The sequence below is a fragment of the Heloderma suspectum genome, chromosome 6 (genome assembly GCF_057233095.1).
Source record: "Heloderma suspectum isolate Gila_16-S chromosome 6, 16-S_ref, whole genome shotgun sequence".
Classification (NCBI taxonomy): Eukaryota; Metazoa; Chordata; class Lepidosauria; order Squamata; family Helodermatidae; genus Heloderma; species Heloderma suspectum.
This window is the reverse complement of record NC_139463.1, coordinates 54,153,023-54,174,202: the sequence shown is the minus strand read 5'-3', so window position 1 is coordinate 54,174,202 and position 21,180 is coordinate 54,153,023. Positions and strand designations below refer to the sequence as shown.

Here is a 21,180-nt window from a genome sequence, read left to right as displayed (position 1 = left end):
TGCAATCCTATGCACACTTCCCTGGGAATATGTCCCATTAACTCAATGGGATTTACTTCTGACTAGACATATATAGGTTGCACTGATAGTTTTTTTAAAATGTGTTTGTTTTAAGATCCTTGCACTGCTGCTGGTTTTTACTTTGTTTTTTATTCTAGTTTTATTTTATTTAAAACTTTGAAATGTTTTATATTATGTTTTATTTTATTACGCTATTATATTTTATGGTTTTAAGTTACCGAAACTCTCCCCACGACCTGAGTTCGATCCCAGCAGAAGCTGGGTCCCAGGCTCAAGTTGACTCAGCCTTCCATCTTTCCAAGGTTGGTAAAATGAGTACCCAGATTGCTGGGGGAAAGGGAGTCACAACTGGGGAAGGCAATGGCAAACCACCCCGCTACAGTCTGCCATGGAAACGCCAGCGCAAGCGGCATCCCTCTAGGAGTCAGCAATGACTCGGCGCTTGCACAGGAGAAACCTTTCCTTTCCCCTATACATGTTTAGACAGAAAAAAGTACTACAGCTCCCAGCCAGAGCTGGAGCTCTGGAAAGCCCAGCTGTGCTTGCTTTTCTTGGAGTGCTGTCCTTTCTCGTTTGTTCGTTTCTTTTTCTCTCTTCTTCCCCCCCCCCGACCCACCCAACACGTCCTAGCAGGGGCCATGGGGGGGGCTTCTACTAGGAGAGGGCCACTATCTCAGACCACACAGCACCCTCTTTGAGTATCTCTCTGGCTCCGGCATACCAGCGGAGACTGGGAGGGGCAGGCGGCATCGGGCCAGCGGATTGGGTCGCACCGCCTCTGGCAAAGCTGTGAAGGCCTCTCCTGCCCTGCCAGGCCCAGTGTGCCAGCTCTCTCCGGCGGCCCCCAGCCAGCTGGGCTGCACAGCTCTTCCGCCTTCTCCCTCACGCAAAGCGGGCGGAAGGCGCGCAGATCTTCCCCTCACTGAAGATGGCGGACGAGAGAAGGGCCCACAGCCGCTCAGAGGCCTTCGCCGCCCTAGAGGAGGGGCCCAGCAGGGACCCAGCGGCTTGGCAGCGAGGGGGGTGAGCTGCTCCTGTTCCCCATATCCCTGACCTTTCTGGGGAAGGTGCCTTAGCACAGTTCACCTGCTGGGTCCAGGGCCTCGTAATGCGGCGGACTGGCCAGGCCTTGCCACGCAGCGGTGGGAAGCAGCACTTCACAGGGCGTCCCCGTTCCTCCTCTGGCTCAACCCTCGCAAAGAAACAGGGAAGAAGCGCAAACCTGAAGGCAAACCCAGGGGCCGGCCCAAGCACAAGCGCAGCAAGGGCCACAGCAGCGGAGTCGCTCCTCATCTCGGTCCTCTTGCTCCTCAGAGGGGTCTCCTTCCTCGGCCTCTCCTTCTAGGCGGTTTGTAGGTCCCCTCCCTTCGCTCTGCTCCTCCATCTCCGGAGGAGACCAGGGGTAAGATAAGAAGAGGCAGCATGCCGTCAGGCCCTCTTGTTCAAAGCCAGGGGATTCTTGCAGCAGACTGACTCGCCCTCTGAGGGCAGTGGGAAGGGAGCTGGTGAACTTTTGGAGGAGGAGTCCCAGCCTGCCACAGCCGACTCTGTCAACCTGATCTTTTCCCCATTTCACTAGCTAAGGCTTCCCACAAACTTCAGCTAACAGGAGAAGCCCATAAACCTGATGAGGCAGCTGGAGATCAGCCCCAAGATGGGGACAAGGTGCCTTTCCCCAAGAACCGGCCGCCCCAGTGCCTGTCCCCTTTCCAGCCCTTTCTGTAAAGTCTGCAAAACAGAGTGGGCCAATCCTGCCAAGACAAAACCCCTCTTCAGGCTGGTTAACAAATTTTATACCCTGCCAAGCGAGACTATGGAACTTCTAGAAGTTCCAGTAGTTGATGCCCCCATGGTTGCCCTCTCTTCCTCAGCGTTTATCCCAAGGGATGGGGAAACTGGCCCTAGGGATCAGTGCGATAAGAGGGTGGATGTAGCCTTACCTGAGAACTTTGAAGCATCAGTGGCAGCCTTCAGAGCTTCTGCCACCAAGTCATTCTTTTTGAGAGCTGTCTTCAGGTGGGCCAAAGACCTAGCAAACGATGATTCTACTCCAAAACCAATAAAGATAGCTTTAGGAAAATCGCTCATACTCGGTGGTCTCAGACCTTGATGCACTGCAACTCAACGCCAGGGCTATCGCTACCAACACGCTTTCCAGGAGAAACATCTGACTGTGCAGCTGATATGTTGACCCAGGCTTTCAGTCCCACCTGGTGAATTCCATCTTCAAAGGTGCCAACCTGTTTGGTGTCCCTTGGAGAAAGTGTTGGTTGAGACCAAAGGGGCGGGGGGGGGGGGAGAAAAGCCCTCCCTACTGCATAGAAGGAAGACAGATGGAGCGAACCGTCTTTTTCCTTTCAGAACAAGAAGTTTTCCCCAAGAGGCTGCCCAGCGGGAAGATCCAAATCCAGATGGAGGTGCTCCACTGGAATGTCCACTAGATGGAACTCTGCTGGATCCTCAGCCCATTCATCAGGTAAAGACCCAAAGAAACACCAGTCACCCTGATGCCAGAGGAGCCCTGACTGCCACAATGGACCTCTGGGTGAGGGAGACGGTGACCAAAGGCTATGCTTCCCCCCTCAGGGACAAGTTTTCCCCCCATCCCCCCAATCTCAGGATCCTTTAAAACATTGGAATTTCCTGACAGCTATAGATCATCTCCAATCGATCAGGGCCATAGAACCTGTTCTGGACAAGGATGTCTGCTATGAGGTTTACTCCATCATTTTCCTTGTGCCCAAGAAAAATCAGGACACCAGGGCCCTTTTGGATCTCAAATGGCTGAATAAGTGGATGGCCAAGAAACATTTCAAGATGGAAACCCCCAAATCCATCGTGGAGGCGATCTCAGAAGTAGAGTTCTTCGCATCCATTGACCTCTCGGAAGCACCCTTTCCTGTGCCAACCAGGCAAGGCTGTTTTGCCACAACAGGCACTGCCAGTATCGCGTTCTCCCGTTTGGCCTGACCTCGGTGTTTACAGAGATACTTATGGCTCTGGCAGCACATCCTCATATGAAGGGAATATGTCTGCATCTGTTCCTGAACAATACTCTCATCAGGTCCCCCTCAGAAAGCAAGAGTCTGCAGGACGTTCAGACAACCCTAACATGTCTACAGGAAAATGGGTTTGTGTCAGTCTGGAGAACAGTCACTCTTACCCAACAGTTGATCCATAGGGCAGCTCTCAACATTTCCTTCAGAGAGGAAAGATGTCACAAGATCCGGCAGCTTGTCTCCCTAAGTGCTGGAGTCAAGGACAACAGATGTGATGTTACTGGCACAGCTTCTGGGCATGCTAGTGTCATACCAAGAACTAGTTCCCTGGGATCGTGCGCACGTGAGGCCTCTTCAGTCTCTTCTTCTTCCTATTCAGGAGCATATAGTCACGCAAACACACATCGAGGTGACGATTCCAAGCTCACTCAGCAGGAAACTTTGCTGGTGACTGGAGCCAATGAGACTTGAATGGGATGACATACCACTTCAGGAGCCCACTAGTGGATCTGTTTGCCACCTGGGAGAATGCTCAACTACCACACTTCCTCTCCAGGTTTCACTGCCCAGCAGCAGAAGGGGAAAATGCATTGGAAGGCCAGGCAGTCTCCTATCTGCTTTCCCACCCTTTCCACTCCTACCCAAGGTGATCCAGAAAATCAGGTGATCTTCAGTGGAAGTGATTCTCATTGCACCTCATTGGCCAAGAAGACCTTGGTTCCCAGAACTTGTCAACCTATTTCAACAGAATCCTTGGAGGCTGCCTGTTTGAAGGGCTGTACTGCTGCAGGGGCTGACAGCGCACCCTCATCCAGAGCTCTTCCAACTGTCAGCCTGTTGCCTGGAGGCTGAGAGGCAATGGTTTGAAAGGTTGGGGTACTCACCAGAAGTTTTGCAAACACTCCTCTTATCCAGATGGGCTTCTACGAACAAGGCTTACAAAACAACTTGGAGAACCTTCCTGAGTCGGTGTAGGGCTAATGGTTGGATGCCTTTTTCAGGCGGGGTCACAGAGGTCTTAAGAGTTTCTTCAGGCAGGCCTTAATAAAGGTTTGAGTAGTAACACTTTTAGGCACCAAGTGGCAGCTCTGAATAGCGTGCTGGGATGCGATGGCAGGGGATCTCTTTCATCTCATCCCCTTATTAAGAGGTTTCTCAAGGGGATATCTCTGCACTGTTTTCCCATGTGGAATCTCAATTGGGTGCTCACAGCGCTCTTGGGAAAGCCTTTTGAACCCATGGCATCTTGTTCTTTGGAACTTCTCACTCTCAAGACAGTGTTTTTAGTTGCAGTTACCTCGGCCCGCAGGGTTTCCAAATTGGGGGGCCTTATCTGAGGATCCACAGTTATACATTTTTCATGAGGATAAGGTGGTGTTGAGAACTGACCTTTCTTTGCTCCTCAAGGTTAATTCTTTGTTTCACAGGACTCAAGAGATTTCTCTCCCATCTTTTTGTTCCAAGCCAGTTCACTTGCAGGACTGGCATAGACTGGATGTAAGTTGGGTGTTATGTTTTTTATTTGGACAAGACAGCTGCCATTAGGAGATCAGAGTCTTTCCTCGTCCATCACCTTCCAGCCTAGGGCTTGGGGAGAGAAGGTGTCAAAGGCCACAATCTTACATTGGCTGAAGGAAGCCATCAGGGTAGCTTACCAGGCATTGGACAAACAACCTCCAGGAGGGATAACAGCTTGCTCCATAAGGGCAGGGCGGCAGGTTCTGTAGCCTTTAAAGGGGATTTTCCCATAAGTGACATCTGCAAGGTGGCCACTTGGGCATCTGTGACCAAGCATCTACCAAGCGTTATAAAATTGATGCTCCTGCCTCTGCAGACACAGCCTTTGAATATAAGATACTGCAGAAGGTCCTGGTGGCTTAGGGTGGTCCCTGGTGGTCCCTGTTGTCCCACCCTGTGAATTCTGTACTGTTCTGCGAAGTCTGTTAAGGAATGCCCTCCATGAGGCTCTAGAGAAAACAGAAATTTGTTTCTTACTGTGAATTTCTGTTTTCAAAGCCTCGTGGAGGGCATTCCACCCACCCAACATAGGGACCAGTGTAGCTTTCGGTGGGAGGGGGCTGTTATGGCTTTTGCATGTGTGGGAGGTAGACAGGGATTCCTATACTGACCATGTTGATAGGGATGATGATGATGATGATGAAGCTTTATATACCTATATGCTATTATATGCAAAGAAAAGTCATTAAGGCAATGTACAACCATTTAAAACAAACATCGCAACACTAAAAACAAGAACATTAAAAACAGTACGAACATTAAAAACTACACATTTTGAAAGGCTACATTGAAAAGATGCACCTTCACACTCTTTGAAGAGAAAGGCCAAGAGGGTAGCCATTTGTCCCCAGAAAGCAATCGGCAACCAGTGCACGTATTTCAGGACAGGTGTAATACAGCCCTGACACCATGCAGCTTTGCTGCTGCATTTTGCACCGATTGAAGCTTCCTGACACTGTTCAGGAGCAGATCCACATGGAGCACATTGCAATGGTCTTAAGCGTGGTGTAACCAAGCAATGGGTAACTGTTGCCAAGTCAGACCAGCTCGGGAAGGGGAGCAGCTGGCACATCAAGCATAATTGTGCAAATGCACTCCTTGCCACCTGAAGGTCCAGGAACGGTGTAGAATCAAGGCGCCCCTGATCCTTCAAGGGGAAATACGTCACCCAGGTTGTGGAAGCTGTTCTGAATTCCCCTTAGTTTTCAGGCAAGCCTAGTTGCATGGCTTCTCTCTAGAAGGCATAACAGAGATGAGAATACCTGGTGCTTGTGACTTAGGTAATTAGCGGTCACCAAGGTAATTAGTGTGTCAGCAATTCACACTTTTTTTGAGTAGGGGAAAAAATAAAAATCAGGAAAAATCTAAGGCTTACATAATAAGAAGCATCTTTTTAAAAAGCAAATCAGGCACGCTAATGTAGAACTGATGTGTTGATTTTTTTTTTTTACTTGTCATAATTTTAAAATGGTCCTTTCATTCTGTTCCTTTACTGCCCTCTTGTGCCCAGAAATTCAAGGTTGAAGCTTCACATGAGTCACTGAGGCAAACAAAGGGGATTTCTACACCAGCCTATAATCCTGCATTTAAAATGGGGCTTTCCACTTCTGTTTTAAATGCAGGATCACAACTCAGCACTGGTTAGGCCTCATCTGGAGTACCGTGTCCAGTTCTGGCCACCACACTTTAATAAGGATGCAGACAAACTGGAGAGGATTCAGAGGAGGGCAACAAAGATGATCAGGGGACTGGAAACAAAGCCCTATGAAGAGAGACTGAAAGAACTGGGCATGTTTAGCCTTGAGAAGAGAAGACTGAGGAGAGATAGGATAGCGCTCCTCAAGTACTTGAAAGGTTGTCACAGAGAGGAAGGCCAGGATCTCTTGATCATCCCAGAGTGCAGGACACGGAATCATGGGCTCAAGTGACAGGAAGCCAGATTCCAGCTGAACATCAGGAAAAGCTTCCTGACTGTTAGAGCAATATGACAATGGAACCAATTCTCTAGGGAGGTGGTGGGCTCTCCCACACTGGAGGCATGCAAGATGAGGCTGGACAGCCATCTGTCAGGGATGCTCTGACTTGGATTCCTACATTGAGCAGGGGGTTGGACTCGATGGCCTTGTAGACCCTTTCCAACCCTACTATTCTATGATTCCCTTTCCACGCGCTTCCTTCTCTGTAGATAGCTGTTCCCACAGCGTTATGTTTCCGTGAAGAGGCATTGCACACGCTCCAGGTTCAGCGATACTTGCTCCTGGGTTCCTGCCCCTTTCCCTGCCATTGCACATTACTGGCGGACGGGGACTGACACGGGGACAGCCCCCCATGGTTCTCCCTGGGCCCCGCCTCCCTCTTCCATGCCTTTGGCCATTCCCTGCCACTCAGCCCCTCTGCTGCTGCTCTGCTCTGCCACCCCCCCTCACTGTTGCTGTGCCACTCCGCCACTCTGTTTTGAACAGGCAGGCTGAAAATGGCAAGGAGCCAAAGTGGCGCAGGAGCGGGAAGGCTGAACGCCCATCAGACCTTCGTCACCATCTTCGGCATCATGACCATGCCCCCCACAACCACACCCAGCACTTCATTCACGCCAGGGGAGAAACACGCGGGGAGGACATGGCGCTCCATTTGCACATATATGGAAAAATACCCCATGCCTTCCGTTTGAGGAAAACACAGGGTAGGTGGGAGGAAACAGTCGAATAATGACAGCGACGACGTCACATAATGGACCTGCATAATTCAGTGAGTGAGCAACCATGAGTGCACAATAAACTTGAGGTGTAGGGATCCCTAAAGACATCCTTGCTACTAGACATCCTATGAAAATTAGGGCAATTTGAGAATGAATATAGCTATTCTGTCACTACCTAATCCAATTCCTGATCTGAATATTTTGGCAGCTTTTCCAACATCATACTTTTGGAAAAGAGGTTTATGAATCATGCTTACATAAACAAGCAGTCTTTATTCTTCCAATAGCCAAATCCTAGTATATTAAGCTTTATTTAGTTATTTATTCATTAACGTCTCTGATACTGCCCAATAACCAAAGCTTTTTGGGTGGTTCACAAAACAAAGCTTAAAACCATGATCTAGAAGAACACAATAAAACATAACATTAAAACCTTCCAGGGTTTAAAAAAGCAACAGAATAAGACCAAAGCAAAAAAAACAAAGCAAAAACCAGCAGCAGTGCAAAAATCTAAAAAACACAAACACTTTTTTTCTTTTTTTTAACAATGAAGGACTAAAAAGCCTAGGAAAATAATAAGGTCTTCATCTGGTGCTGAAAAGACCACAGCATAGGCGCCAGCTGAGTCTAGCCGGGGAGGGCATTCCACTGAATTCATAGAATCATAGAACAGTAGGATTGGAAGGGGCCTATAAGACCATCGAGTCCAGCCCCCTGCTCAATGCAGGAATCCCTCGTCTTGAATGCCTCCAGCGTGGGAGAGCCCACTACTGCCCTAGGTAATTGGTTTCATTGTCGTATTGCTGTAACAGTCAGGACGTTTTTCCTGATGTTCAGCTGGAATCTGGCTGCCTGTCACTTGAGCCCATTTTTCCGTGTCCTGCACTCTGGGATGATCGAGAAGAGATCCCAGCCTATCACACCTCCCTCAGTCTTCTCTTCTCAAAGGTAAACATGCCCAGTTCTTTAATAGTGCTTTGTTTGCAGTCCCCTGATCATCTTCATTGCCCTCCTCTGAACCCTCTCCAGCTTGTCTGCATCCTTCTTAAAGTGCGGTGGCCAGAACTGGACACAGTACTCCAGATGAAGCCTAACCAGTACTGAGTAGAGGAGAACTAGTACTTCACATGATGTGGAAGCTATGCTTCTATTAATGCAGCCCAAATAGCATTGGCCCTTTTTGCAGCCACATCACATTGTTGGCTCATCTTCAGCTGGTGATCTACAATTCCAAGATCCTTCTCACTTGTAGTATTATTGAGCCAAGTATGGCCATCTTGTAACTGTGCATTTGGTTTCTTTTTCCTAGGTGCAGAAGTTGGCATTTATCCCTGTTAAATTTCATTCTGTTTTTTTTTGCCCAGCGCTCCAGCCTATCAAGTTCACTTTGAATTTTGTTTCTCTCTTCCAGGGTATTAGCTATCTTGCCCAATTTTGTGTCATCTGCAAATTTGATAAGCATTTCCTGCACCTCCTCATCCAAGTCATTAATACAAATGTTGAAGAGCCATTGGGGTGCCACCCCTGAAAAGCCCTCTCCTTATTAGCTGCTTGCCTCACCACATTTGGTGGGGGCACAATCTATCTGCACTCTTGTCATAATTCAACCTTTTGCATTAAACTGTCTTACTCTCATAAGTAAAACACGCGTGCATGAGAATGACTGTTTATAGGCAGCCATGGGACTACAAAATCCATGATGCAGTGTGACTGTGAAATCAGCATGCAAACACCAAAATATCCAAGGCCTTTACTTCAAGCAAACATTTGGCAATATTGAAAGAATCACAATGCAAACCGTACTGGATAAAATTCAAAAATAGGCAAACACAGTCTCATAGAAATCTATTGACTGATCCTAGGGCAACTGAAAGTGAAAATGGAATGGAACTGAAGTAGCAAGCTGATGTCACTGCAAGTGTGTTTCATAGATGTCTACTTACCTAACATATCTTTCAGCCCTGTATTCTAGGTGTGTGTCTACACTGAAGTTTTTAAAGGCCTCAGGATAATTCATTCAATACTCCCGAATTCTCACAATCCACACATGGCAGCCATGGAAGATCACCTTTGCCCATATATACCAAGCACAACCATGAGCTCCTCTTAAGAGGCCCTGCTCTGGGTATCCCCAACAAGTCAAGTGAAGTGAGTGGCTAGCAGGGAGAGGGCCTTCTCAGTGCTGGCCCCCAGTTGTGACATGCACTCCCCAGAGAGGCTTATCTGGAGCCTTCTTTATGGTCATTTTGGCACCACATGAACATTTCAAAAAAATTCTCCCAGGCCTTTTAAAAATCTGTCTTTTACATTTCTGAACTACTGTATGTGTTGTGTATTTGTTAGTTATCTTTATTTTGTCTGGAATTTTTTTACACTGGAAATTTTTATGCCTCAATTTGTTATTTTATGATGTGCTTTTAAATTTAATTTTATAATTTTAAGAACATAAGAGCCATGCTGGATCAGAACAAAGGCCTATCTAGTCCAGTGTTCTTTTCCCACAGTGGCCAAATAGATGTCTCTGCAAAGCCCACCAGCAAGATGTGAGGGCAGCAGCTGGTATCTAGAGGCACATTGCCTCGGATCCTGGAGGTAGTGGGTAACCATCGTGACTAGTGGCCACTGATCGCTTTGCCATCCATGCTGTAAGCTGCTCACAGAACAATGTTACTGGGTAGCTTTATACAAAGTAAGTAAATGAATAAATGTGGACTGATTGCCTGCAGTGGAATGGCTAGCTGTAGGTAAGATGTCTGGATCCCCCCCGAAACAGATTCTCTGACTAGGAAAAGGTGTTTGCAGCAACAGAGTAATAACTGCACATTCTGATAAGGTACAAGAGTCCTCCAACTCTTGAGTTTTTGTGAGCTTTTCTACATGAGGTATTTATTGTGCACTTGTCCCTACTCACAATTATTTACAGGTTGTTTAGATGACATTGAGACCCTCCAGTTTTGCTTGTGTTTGTAAATAGCACTTTGGGCAAGTTTTTTTAGAGCAGGGAAAATGGGGTATTACTTCTGACAGTGAGAGAGAATGCTGTTTCCACTTATGGAAACAGCATTACTCCACTATATATCTAGAGGTTATGCAGTGGAAAAGCAGGAAAGGAAACATGCCTTGTGTAGCACTCAGATCTCAATTCTGCAACAAAACCGGAAGTAGATGCAGTGGATTAACAGCCTCGTCTAGAAAAGCCCTGTTTTCACCCAAGGGAAAATGCTTGCAAATGCTCATGAGGGACTATGACCAAGAGGTACACTGAGAACAAAGCATGCTACTTAACATTTTCTAAACACTATTATGTGGCTGGACTAGATGACCTTTGATCCCTTCCAACTCTTAAGTGTGAGAAAGGAAGCTCTTGTCAAGATCAAATGTCATATATGTGCTGTTTCCTACCAGAACTGCAACAAGAGGAGAAATAGTTTGCAAATCTGAGAGGGAACAACTAGTAGGTATCATGCATTGTAGGCAACTAACAACTGGATCAGATGCTGACCACAAGTGGATGGATTCATTCCCTCCTCCAGCCAGAGAAGCTGGGTAGCTCTGGGCTGGGGTGACATCTTCCTCCCAGTATTTCAGTAGCGCCTTTGCATCTACTTGGCACATCAGCTATTTGAACTGAATAGGTTCTCTTTTGAGTGGGAGCGGAACATGAGCAGACACTACAGACAGCCTGTAGTGGTGGATGAAGGTGGTGCTTAGGATCAGTTGGGGTGGAGTTTTTTGTGCGAGTTGTTTTTATCGTGCTGCTTAGAGACTTTACAATGCAGCGGGCGTCTCCTGAGTTCCCAGTCTGTCAGACTGCTCACATTCCCCTGTGCCCAGAAATGTGGCTTCTGGAATTGCCTTGCTTTCCTTAACGATTTGGCGGAACGCAGTGCTGATGAGGAGTCCCTTCTTTGTACTGGTGCATCCTTTCCATCTCTCCACTCACTTGCACTGACAATGTCTTTGTGAAAAGGAGTCAAGGGGTGAGACAGACCGACGGCTTGCTGGGAAGTCTTCATATCTTTAGGGCCATCCATAAAAGAGGCTGTTTTCTTTTATTGCTCTTATTTTCTGTAAATTCTGGTGGATTCAAATATAAAATGAACGGGACCTTATTTAACCAAACACTAGTGGAAGAAGGGGTGTATTCCAACCGATCCCAAGATCTGGGCACTTTGATTGGCTGCTGCAATGGGACAGGAACTGTGGTGGCCAGCGATGGGGGAGCATCGGTCCTGCTCCCAGATGAAAGGAGCCTCTTCATCACCCGCGTGGTCCAGATTGCAGTCCTTTGTGTCCTCTCGTTGACTGTGGTCTTTGGGGTATTCTTTTTGGGATGCAACCTGCTCATCAAATCGGAGAGCATGATCAACTTTTTGGTCAAAGAGCGGCGGCCATCCAAAGACGTTGGCATTGCAATCATGGGACTATATTAAGGAAAGAACTTGGGATGCTTCTCTGTGTGTGACTGACACAGTCAGCCTGCGTGTGTAGTGCGAGTGTGGAATTCTGTTGTAGGGGTTGGAAGAACGGGAGCCCTCTGGCATCATGCTGCTAGACAGAGTAACAAAGAAGGGGAGGGAGAAAAAGAAAGACAGGAGAGAGAAGGGGAACGATTCCTTATGTATGTGTTACAAATGATAAAGTATAGAATCCCTGCCTGTAAAAAAAAATGAGATAGAAAGGTCCATATAGCAAGTTCTGTGCAGAGTTAAATTTCTGCCAAATGCTGCATGTAGAAATGTCATACATTTTGCATGAACAGTCTTGTGCAAAGAGAAGAAAAAAGTGAAGATATTCAAGTCTTTTATGCTGTTTCCCTTGGATACCGGTGAATGGACGTAAAGCATTTGTTACATGAGCCAAACGCTCCCATCCAGATACATAACCCAAACTCCTGTGATCGTGTGCAAGAGAAAGATGCCCCCTAAGTCTCTCAGCGATAAGTAATGCAATGCTTTGTTACACCATTGGAACTCAGGCTTGGAGCCGTTTTGTGTGTGTGGTATGTGTGTGTGTCAGGGGGCGGGGGAGCTGTGTAAATTGGCAGCGTGTGTTTGTATCCTGTCATCATCCAAATGAAATGTGCCATGAATAAGGAGGCTTGGCTTCACCGTGTATATAAAAAACAAAGCCCAACCCAAACTGAATTGAAGATTTTTTAAAAACTGTACACAGAAATCTTTTTCATATGCAATGTGTTGTTAATTCCTCTGAGATATTATTTTGAAAATCTGGGGAGAAAGTTGTTTTTAAAGGTGTTTTTAAAAGCATGCGGGGGGGCAGTATATTTCTTCTTTGCAAGTATAGATAATCTGTTGCTCTAGTTAAGAAAATTAAGAACAATTATCTTGGAAGATGTTCCTATGATTTAAAAAAAGTTATGCTGAAATTAAAGCAACAACAAACAAGTGGGAGATTGCTCTGTTAAACTGCTAACAGCCAGCTACTGCTGGAGATTCACAGAAGGTTCTGCAGAAGAATCTCAGAAAAATATTAGTCCACTTTATCTCTTGCAAATAGAAATTCATTTTGCCTGCCTTCTAACGTTCTAAAAATCCAGAGTATGAGCTGATGAAAACAAATTAAGGAGGAAGGGTCTTCGCCTCTCTTTTCCAGCAAAATCATGCAGGTGGGTGTAGGATGGAAACTGTTACATGAATGCAGTATTAGGTAAAAAGGGAGTGAAAATCTAAACCAAGGATAGGCAACTGTTTTGGATTGTGGGCACATTTGGCAATTTGAGAAACACCCCAAGATGGCTGCCATGGGAGGCATGGCAAAGAACGAGCAACCTGCCCCAAAGACCGAGTCAAAGGCAGAGGTGGGGTCTGAGCCCCAACACACTCAGCAGCTCCTTTGAACCCACAGCTCTCAGCACCAACAGAAACCTATTTCTCAGCGATCCCAGCTTCCAGTAAGAAAATGTGTTAATATTTTTAAAGGGGGGAGGGGGAGGGCGCTTTGGCGGGTATCAAGAAAGGTGTCTGCCATGGGCACCATGTTGCCTGCCCCTGGTCTAAACTAAGCCTTTGCCAAACTGGGATAAGATGCTACAGAGTTGTGAAGGACACCCTATGTGCAGTTTCAGTATGTAAATGCACATCCCACCACAGCCAAGGTAAGTGGTGCAGTGTGCAAGCTGAAAAAAGAAAGGACTCCCGTTGATATATAGGGAGCAGGATTGCCCCAAATTATGCAAACATTTAATATTTCTCTTTGGGCTTGTATCCTGCATAGAACTCCTAAAGAAGGTGCCATATTTGGGGTTTCTTCACACAGAGCTTTTATCCTGCAATTGAGATTGCTCTCTCATGGAAGTTTGTGGGCCCTTTAAATGACACCCTGAACCTCCAGGGCATCTCCTGCACGAAATGCCCTTTGTTAAAAAGATCGGAGATAATGAGCTATTAAACTACCCTGCTTGTGTTCCGCTTGAGTTCCCTCAGTGAAAAAGGAAAAGCTGTAAGAAGAGGAGCTAGACCAATGAAACATATGGAAGACTTGGAAAAGGGGGAGAAGGAGGGGGAAAGGGGGAGGGAAAAGGAAGCATGTGTCAAGGGAGCCCGCAGTGATCCTGCATTTAAGACAGAAGCAGAAAGCCCTGCTTTAAATGTGGGATTTTAGGCTGGTGTAGAGATGGACCCTTGGTCCAAGAAGCTCAGAGTAGTGTCCATTTTATCTCCACAAGATCCCTGTGTAGCTTAGGATGAGAAATAGCAAGTTGTCCATGGTTACCTAGTGAGACTTTAAGAATGAGTGGTGATTTGAATCCAGGCTTTCTCAGTCTGAATCCAATACTCTATTAAGAAAACACAGTTAAAAAAAAAACAATTTTCAAACCAGTGAACTCTTCCAGTACTCCCCTCTTAACCCCAACTAGTCATCAAATACCTATCTCAAGAGAAAGACAGGTGCTGCCCACCAGCCACACAACAAAGCCTATCAAGTGGTTGACAATCCCATGTGTCCCCTGCCACCCGCAGCTCCAGGCATGCAGCAAAAACAGGTAGATTAACTGCCCTATGTAGCTGACTGGGGGGCATCATTCAGCTTAGTGGCTTATGGGTGGTGTAAGCCTGAGCTAGAGATTTGGATGTTGGAAATCCAGGCTCAAACTTCCACTCAGCTATGATGAAACTAACCTGAGGTTGCAATCCTATACACACCAGGGAGTAAGTCCCAGTGACTTACCAAACCTGGCCTTGCCTTAAGATCAGCCATAGAGGTCATGCTTGCAGGCCCACTGTTTAGGTCAGTTAGGTTGGCAGGCACATGGGACAGGGTCCTTTCAGTGATGGCCCAGCATCTGAACTCCCTCCTGAAAGAGGTACACTTGGCTTCCCCTCTACTTGCTTTTAAGCAGAGTTTTAAGATCCTTTTATTTCAAACCACTTTTTTATTAAAATGATAAGTTGGTCTTTTAAAATGTAATTTCTCTCTGTTTAAAATTGTAATATTTTTTTACCTGTCTGATTGGCAATATGCTGTCTTAAGTTAAATGTTTTTAGGAATTAGTTTGAAACATTCTTGTGATATTAACTTTAAGCTGCTTTGAGAAAACTCTTGATGTGAAAGTCAGCATAAATGCCTAAATAAATAAATAAAATCAATGGGGCTGACTTCTGAGAAGGCACTTATAAGGTTGCGCTGTGAGGCAAGCATCTCAACCACATCTGTCTGACAGGATCTTTGTGAAACTAGGATGCCATTCTCCGCTCTTTGGAGGAACAGCAAAGGGCACATAATTATGATAGGCACTCAAGGGGGCTTGCCTCCTGTTTGGAGAAAGGAACCAGCCTCCTCAGACATTATCAACCTTATGAGAGCTACTAGCAATGGCAGGGCACTGGCCCAGTAGGTCTCCTGATTTCCTTGCCTCCTGTGCGTCAGGTCGGGTGGCCAGATCACAGGGGTTCCATGCAAAGTTTCAAGGGTCTAATCTCCTCCTCAGGGCCTTTGCGATGGAGGCTAGAGAATAAAGGTGGCATGCTGTTGTTTTCTGCTTTGCTTGAGGGCTTTTGCTGTTAGCTCCACCCCATGTTTATCAGCCTCCAGGTTCTGCCCACAACCTACCAAGTGTCACCCCCGCCAGGGTCTTTTAGACCACACCCAATTCTACACCCACCTACCCCACAAACTTCTGAAGCAGCACTGCTTGTTCTCCAGGCTCTGTCCTCGGAGCCTGAGAGGCCCTGGCCACGCCGGCAGCATCGCCTCATTTCTAGTCACGTTGGGCACCCAGCCCTCTCCCCCAGTGATGCAAGTGCTTGCATATTCCCACGGGAAGGTTTCCCGTCCTTTGGAGGGGATTGCAAGCAGTGGTGTCATTGGGGAAGGGCTTTCTGGCACAAACCCAGGGCCCTTCCCCGCAAAATGAGCAGGAAGCCCTCCCTCACCCTGTGTGCAGTGTGTGTGGGCAAACGTGTGTGTGTCAGGGGTAAGAAACCAGGACAGCACTCAGCAGAATCCAGACTGGGGCCCTGCACGGTTGCTTGTCTTCTGCAACAAAAGTGGCCTGCATAAGCAAACGTCTTTACAAGGGTGTGCTTAATGGAATATGTAATTTGGCTGTCGGTGCCATGGGGTCTTTGCAGAACAAATGACTCTAGTAAGTGAGCCAAGCCACACACTACTGGAGAACCTTCCAAGGATTAGCAGTCACTCTGATCTGGGGAAAAAATAATTCCTGATCCCCAGTTAGAGCAGTAATTTAGATCCTGGATTTACCCTCTGTCTTTGCACATGGGCAAATTTATATCGAGAAACATTTAAAAGAATTAACATATATAAATGAAGGGAAAGACAGATAAAACAGACTTAAGAGTAATTGTTAAGAAATTAATTTCTAAAGTGAGAGGGGCTGGTGTCCAAACCTGGCCTAGAGGCCCTTTCCACTTAATGCTGCTTTTAATTTTTTTTAAGACATTGTGACTGGACTGGAGATACTGGATGACAGGGAAATAAATGTGAAAGGACATCTGTAATTCTTAGCTAGTCAGCAGCACTGATTGGAAATTCAGGCTTGTCATGATGTGTTTCCAACTTGAAAAAGGAGAGAAAGAGTCATTAGACGGAGACAGCTGCAGAATTATCACCATGTTTGCAAGGAACACATAAGGTTTCCACATCAATTTGTATTCACTTGTCTCTAAAAGAGCACCATAACCAGACCTGTACCCAAGCAATCCAAATTCTGTGCAATCTGTATAAATTATCCAAATCTAGCATATTTGTGTAATTTTCTTTCGCTCTCTCTTTTACATCATTCCTTCTGTGATTTTTGCTATTTTGTAATATGTTTCTCCTAAAGGTCAGGCGCAGGGGATGTGCAAGTCACAGCTGAAAACAAGTTAATACCTAGAAGCTATTATTTATGTATATTCTTTTAAAATAGCATTCTGTCTGTAGACATCCATGGATAATTTTTTAAAAACAGACCTTAAAACTCTAAAATACAATTTTTTAAAAAAACCAACTGTAGCTAGAAGGAGAGGCTTAGGAGAAGCCACGTAGACTGTGCCTGGAGCCCTTTGGATTTTAGGGCTTGTAGTGACTTTCTTTGCCTTGAGACTAACGGTTGTTCCGTTGGCATTCTTCCCATTGTGTAAACCTGTAACTAAACAAAATGGGTTGGATCCAGATTTAGTCATATTTAATGTAGACTCATTACTTCAACTCTAAGTATGACTAAATTTGGATCTAACTGCTCGCTCGCTCTCCCCCCCCGCCCCCCCACATACATACATAGAATGTCTAATTCCTCTTCAAAAATAGCACTAAATTTCTATCCAGGGATTGATTTTTCTTTTTAAAAAAACAGTCTTCCACCCTTCGTGTTCTTTGAACTGTCACCTTGGCTCCCAACATTCATTTGAAATCCCAAATTACTGAATTACTGAGTAAGGGGGAAGCTGAAACTTTTAACTAAAGAGTGTTAAACTCTCTGTGTTTGGTCATTCACTTATTAACTTAGATAAATTTAGTGTTTGCAGTATCCTTCATGGGCCCACACCCTACTTGTTTTGCAGTCCTGCTATTTAGCTGCTGTTAAAACAGATCATACAACAGATGCAGTGATGATCCCCAAGACCCAGGCTAGAGGGTCACCATCAGCCTCTCCGTGGGGCATTCCCGTCCACTAAAGTCATGACCGCAGTGGAAACTGGGTGTATCACATCCTTGGTTCCTTTCACAGCCTTTTCCTGATTGAGAGGATGAGGGCTCTTCTTCTCAGCCAAAGGCCCCCCCCACACACACACACAGGACTTGAAAGGCTGCCAGGCACAGCAGGTCGCTCCCAGGCCACACCCTCCTCTCCAGTGTCACCTGCATTGTGCTTCCTCGCCTCCGCACAGGCATCCTGATCAGTGGGGGCGGGTGGCTCTGATGCCAGTGGGGCAGTGAATCCGCTCTGGGCCTCGGTCAGAACTCTTGGGGAGCTGTCCAAAGTGCTGAACCCTAGCCCCAAAACAGGTTCAGCACTTTGGGTAGCTTTTTCAGAGCTCTGACTGGTTCTGACTGAAACCTGGAGTGGATTCGCTGCCACACTGACATCGGAGCCACCCGCCTCCACTGAACCTGATGCGACATCCAGGGAGGCTGATCAGGAGCATAACAGGGCAGAGCTCATATGTTTGTAATCGTTACGTAGAAGTAAATAACACTAACAGTTACAATAAATAAGTGGGAATTTAGCCAGGTGGGACGTCTCACTCACAACAAGCTCTGTCTGCCAGAATTCCATACGGATGTATTTTTCACCTGGTCACTACATCTAAACGAAATGGCCGTGCATGTAAGTTTCCCTCCATTCGGAGTCCACTGCAAACAGACAGAGGAGGAAAAAACCAAGTTCTTCTCACTCAGCCTCCTGGTTGTAAAAGTCACAGAGTTAAGGAAATGACATCCGTGAAATGCAGCTCGGATGTTCTGCTGACAAACTGGAAAGCTGTGTCTGTGATGGAATGGCAGGATCATGGCACTGCTGGAGGAATCCACCCTGATATCTCTGTGGTCCTGCAATGACTGTCTTGAGGAGCGGTGGCTGCAATCCAGGGTGGCCGTGGGACATTGTTTACAGAGAACAGTCTTCTCTTTAGGGCTGTCCGTTCACATGCACCTTGAAGACAAGAGCCATCTGATGGGGGCACAGGCGTCTTGAAACTGCCCATCAGCAGTTATTGTCTGGACAGCAGACCAAGCAGCACAAAGGCTGCAGGCTTCCCCACTATGGTGAGACACAGTGCATTTCTACAGGAAGTATAATGATTATTTCTAAATGTCCATGTGTACATATAAACTGATACACATATCTGTCCTTATTTGGGGATGCATTTCCTCTGTTTTGGGGATGTGCAAGAGGCCACCCTGTTGCATTCAGTTTGGTGCTGGAAGTGCTCATTAGAATGCACTGGGATACAGGTGGGGCTTGATGACAGCTGCTCCTGTCCATGCCATTTCCTCCAAACTGGGATACACCCGTTTCCAGGTCTACATTGCCCAACTCCTCTGTTGCTGGGGCCTACCCGGGAGGACCTGCTTCCCTGGAGTATGGAACCTGCAACACAAACACTATATTGCTCCAAAGGAGTGAGTCCTGAAAAGGCTGTTCTGAACTTCTCTCTACCTGGGGAATGGTGAGCAAAACCATTAGTTTCAAGGAATTTGTTAAGGTGCCCGCCAGATATTTTGGACTGCCACTCAGCCCTCACCAACATAGCCAATGGTCAAGGATGATGGGAGTTGTAGTCCTAAACATTTGGATGTCATCAGGTTGAGGAAGCTGGAACAGGGTTTTCAGTCAAAGGCGTCAGGGATTTTGAGTGGAGAAGTGAGGGGAGGAGAAAGGGTTAAGCATTCCCCCCCCCCCCCATAGGCACACTTTTCTCTCCTGGAATTGGCAGGCTCTTGCAACTGCCCTTCAGATGTTGTTGTTTGCCTCTGACAAAAGGGCAGAAGCAGGGAATTTTCAAGTGCAGTGACATACTTTTAAAGCTGGATGCTGGTGTGCGAGAGAGGAAGGGGTGTAAACCTCCCGGAAGCAAGACGGTGGGCACGGGAAGGGTGGCAGCTGCTTTTGGATGCCTGGTGCCGAACGCCTGATTCCCATGAAATAAAGCTAGAACCAAGCAGAGGAGAAGGAAACGCTCAAAGTGGGCTAGATGAAACAACAATCCGGTGGATCCACAGTTGGCTACAGAATTGGACTCAAAGAGTACTTATCAGTGGAACCTTCTCAAGCTGGGGAGAGGTAACGAGAGGGGTACCGCAAGGCTCAGTCCTGGGCCCGGTGCTCTTCAACGTTTTTATTAATGACTTGGAGGAGGAGGTGCAGGGAATGCTGATCAAATTTGCAGATGACTCCAAATTGGGCGGGATAGCTAATACTTTGGAAGACAGAAACAAAATTCAAAGTGATCTGGATAGACTGGAGCGCTGGGCAGAAAACAGCAGAATTACATTTAATAGGGATAAATGCCAAGTTCTGCACCTCGGAAAAAGAAACCAAATGCACAGTTACAAGATGGGGGATACGTGGCTCAACAACACCACAAGTGAGAAAGAGCTTGGAATTGTTGTCAATCACAAGCTGAAGATGAGCCAGCAATGTGATGTGGCTGCAAAAAAGGCAAATGCTATTTTGGGCTGCATTCATAGAAGTATAGCTTCCACATCCCGGGAAGTACTAGTTCCCCTCTACTCAGCACTGGTTAGGCCTCACCTGGAGTACTGTGTCCAGTTCTGGGCACCGCACTTTAAGAAGGATGCAGACAAACTGGAGAGGGTTCAGAGGAGGGCAACAAAGATGATCAGGGGACTGGAAACAAAGCCCTGTGAAGAGAGACTGAAGGAACTGGGCAAGTTTAGCCTCGAGAAGAGAAGACTGATAGGATAGCGCTCTTCAGGTACTTGAAAGGTTGTCACAGAGAGGAAGGCCAGGATCTCTTCTCGATCATGCCAGAGTGCAGGACACGGAATAATGGGCTCAAGTTACAGGAAGCCAGATTCCGTCTGAACATCAGGAGAAACGTCCGGACTGTTAGAGCAATACGACAGTGGAACCAATCGCCTAGGAAGGTGGTGAGCTCCCCCACACTGGAGGCGTTCAAGACGAGGCTGGGCAGCCACCTGTCAGGGATGCTCTGACTTGGATTCCTACATTGAGCAGGGGGTTGGACTCGATGGCCTTGTGGGCCCCTTCCAACCCTGCTATTCTATGATTCTATAATAAATTTCTCATGCTCCCAAGTAGAGGAGAGCCATCATAATTGGCTCCTCTCCCCCACTAAGTCCTCATTATGGTGAGGAGGTCGGGAGGGGCACAGGGAAGCAGGCCCAGGGGCCAACAAACAGGCCGTAATGAAGGCAACTTGTTCAGACTGGCATTCAAGCAGGTTCTGTTCAAGCAGAGGCCCAAGACGAGCTGAGACAGCTGGACTTGCAGACAGATCAACAGCAAGGCAACGCTCCAAGGACGTCGAGGACACGTGTGCAAGTCAGAGCCGGCCTTCCCCTCAGGCCGAGTGAAGCCTCTGCTCGGACGGTGGATTGGGGCCAGGGCCCCTGCCTGCTGCTGCTCTCATGTCCCGACTGTGGCTGTGTGCCACCCTCCCATCCCGACGCCACAGGGCTGGCTTGGGGCTTGGTGCTGCTAGTGCTGCTCTGGACCTTTCACGGCTGCAGGTGCCGCCCCACTGCCTCCCCCCTGCGCCACCGAGGGCCCTGCAGTCCAACCAGGCCACTACCCCTCTGGGGGAAAGCGGCTGTGCTGCTGGCCAGGCGGGGGGGTGGGGGCCCCTCTCCTTAGCCAGGAGCCACTGCGCTGGGTGGCCCTTGTTTGCTCACCCCCACCCGGATTCCAGCATGCCGTGAGCCATGGAAGAGCAGAGTCTGGAGTGAACCTCAGTCTCTTGCCTTCTGAGGCATATTGGAATCTGGACAGAGAAG

General features: G+C 47.3%; 1 protein-coding gene across 1 annotated transcript; it reads left to right on the top strand.

Moving 5' to 3' along the window:
• Positions 1 to 8,884: 8,884 nt before the first annotated feature.
• RPRML (reprimo like) lies at positions 8,885 to 12,877 on the top strand. The gene has a single exon (XM_084808225.1). The coding sequence runs from the start codon at positions 11,331 to 11,333 to the stop codon at positions 11,664 to 11,666; it is 336 nt and encodes a 111-aa protein (XP_084664351.1). The 5' UTR covers positions 8,885 to 11,330; the 3' UTR covers positions 11,667 to 12,877.
• The last annotated feature ends 8,303 nt before the right edge of the window (positions 12,878 to 21,180 follow it).

What these genes read in the sequence shown, in the direction of transcription:
- RPRML (XM_084808225.1), top strand. Translation starts at nt 11,331, where the DNA reads ATGAACGGGACCTTATTTAACCAAACACTAGTGGAAGAAGGGGTGTAT.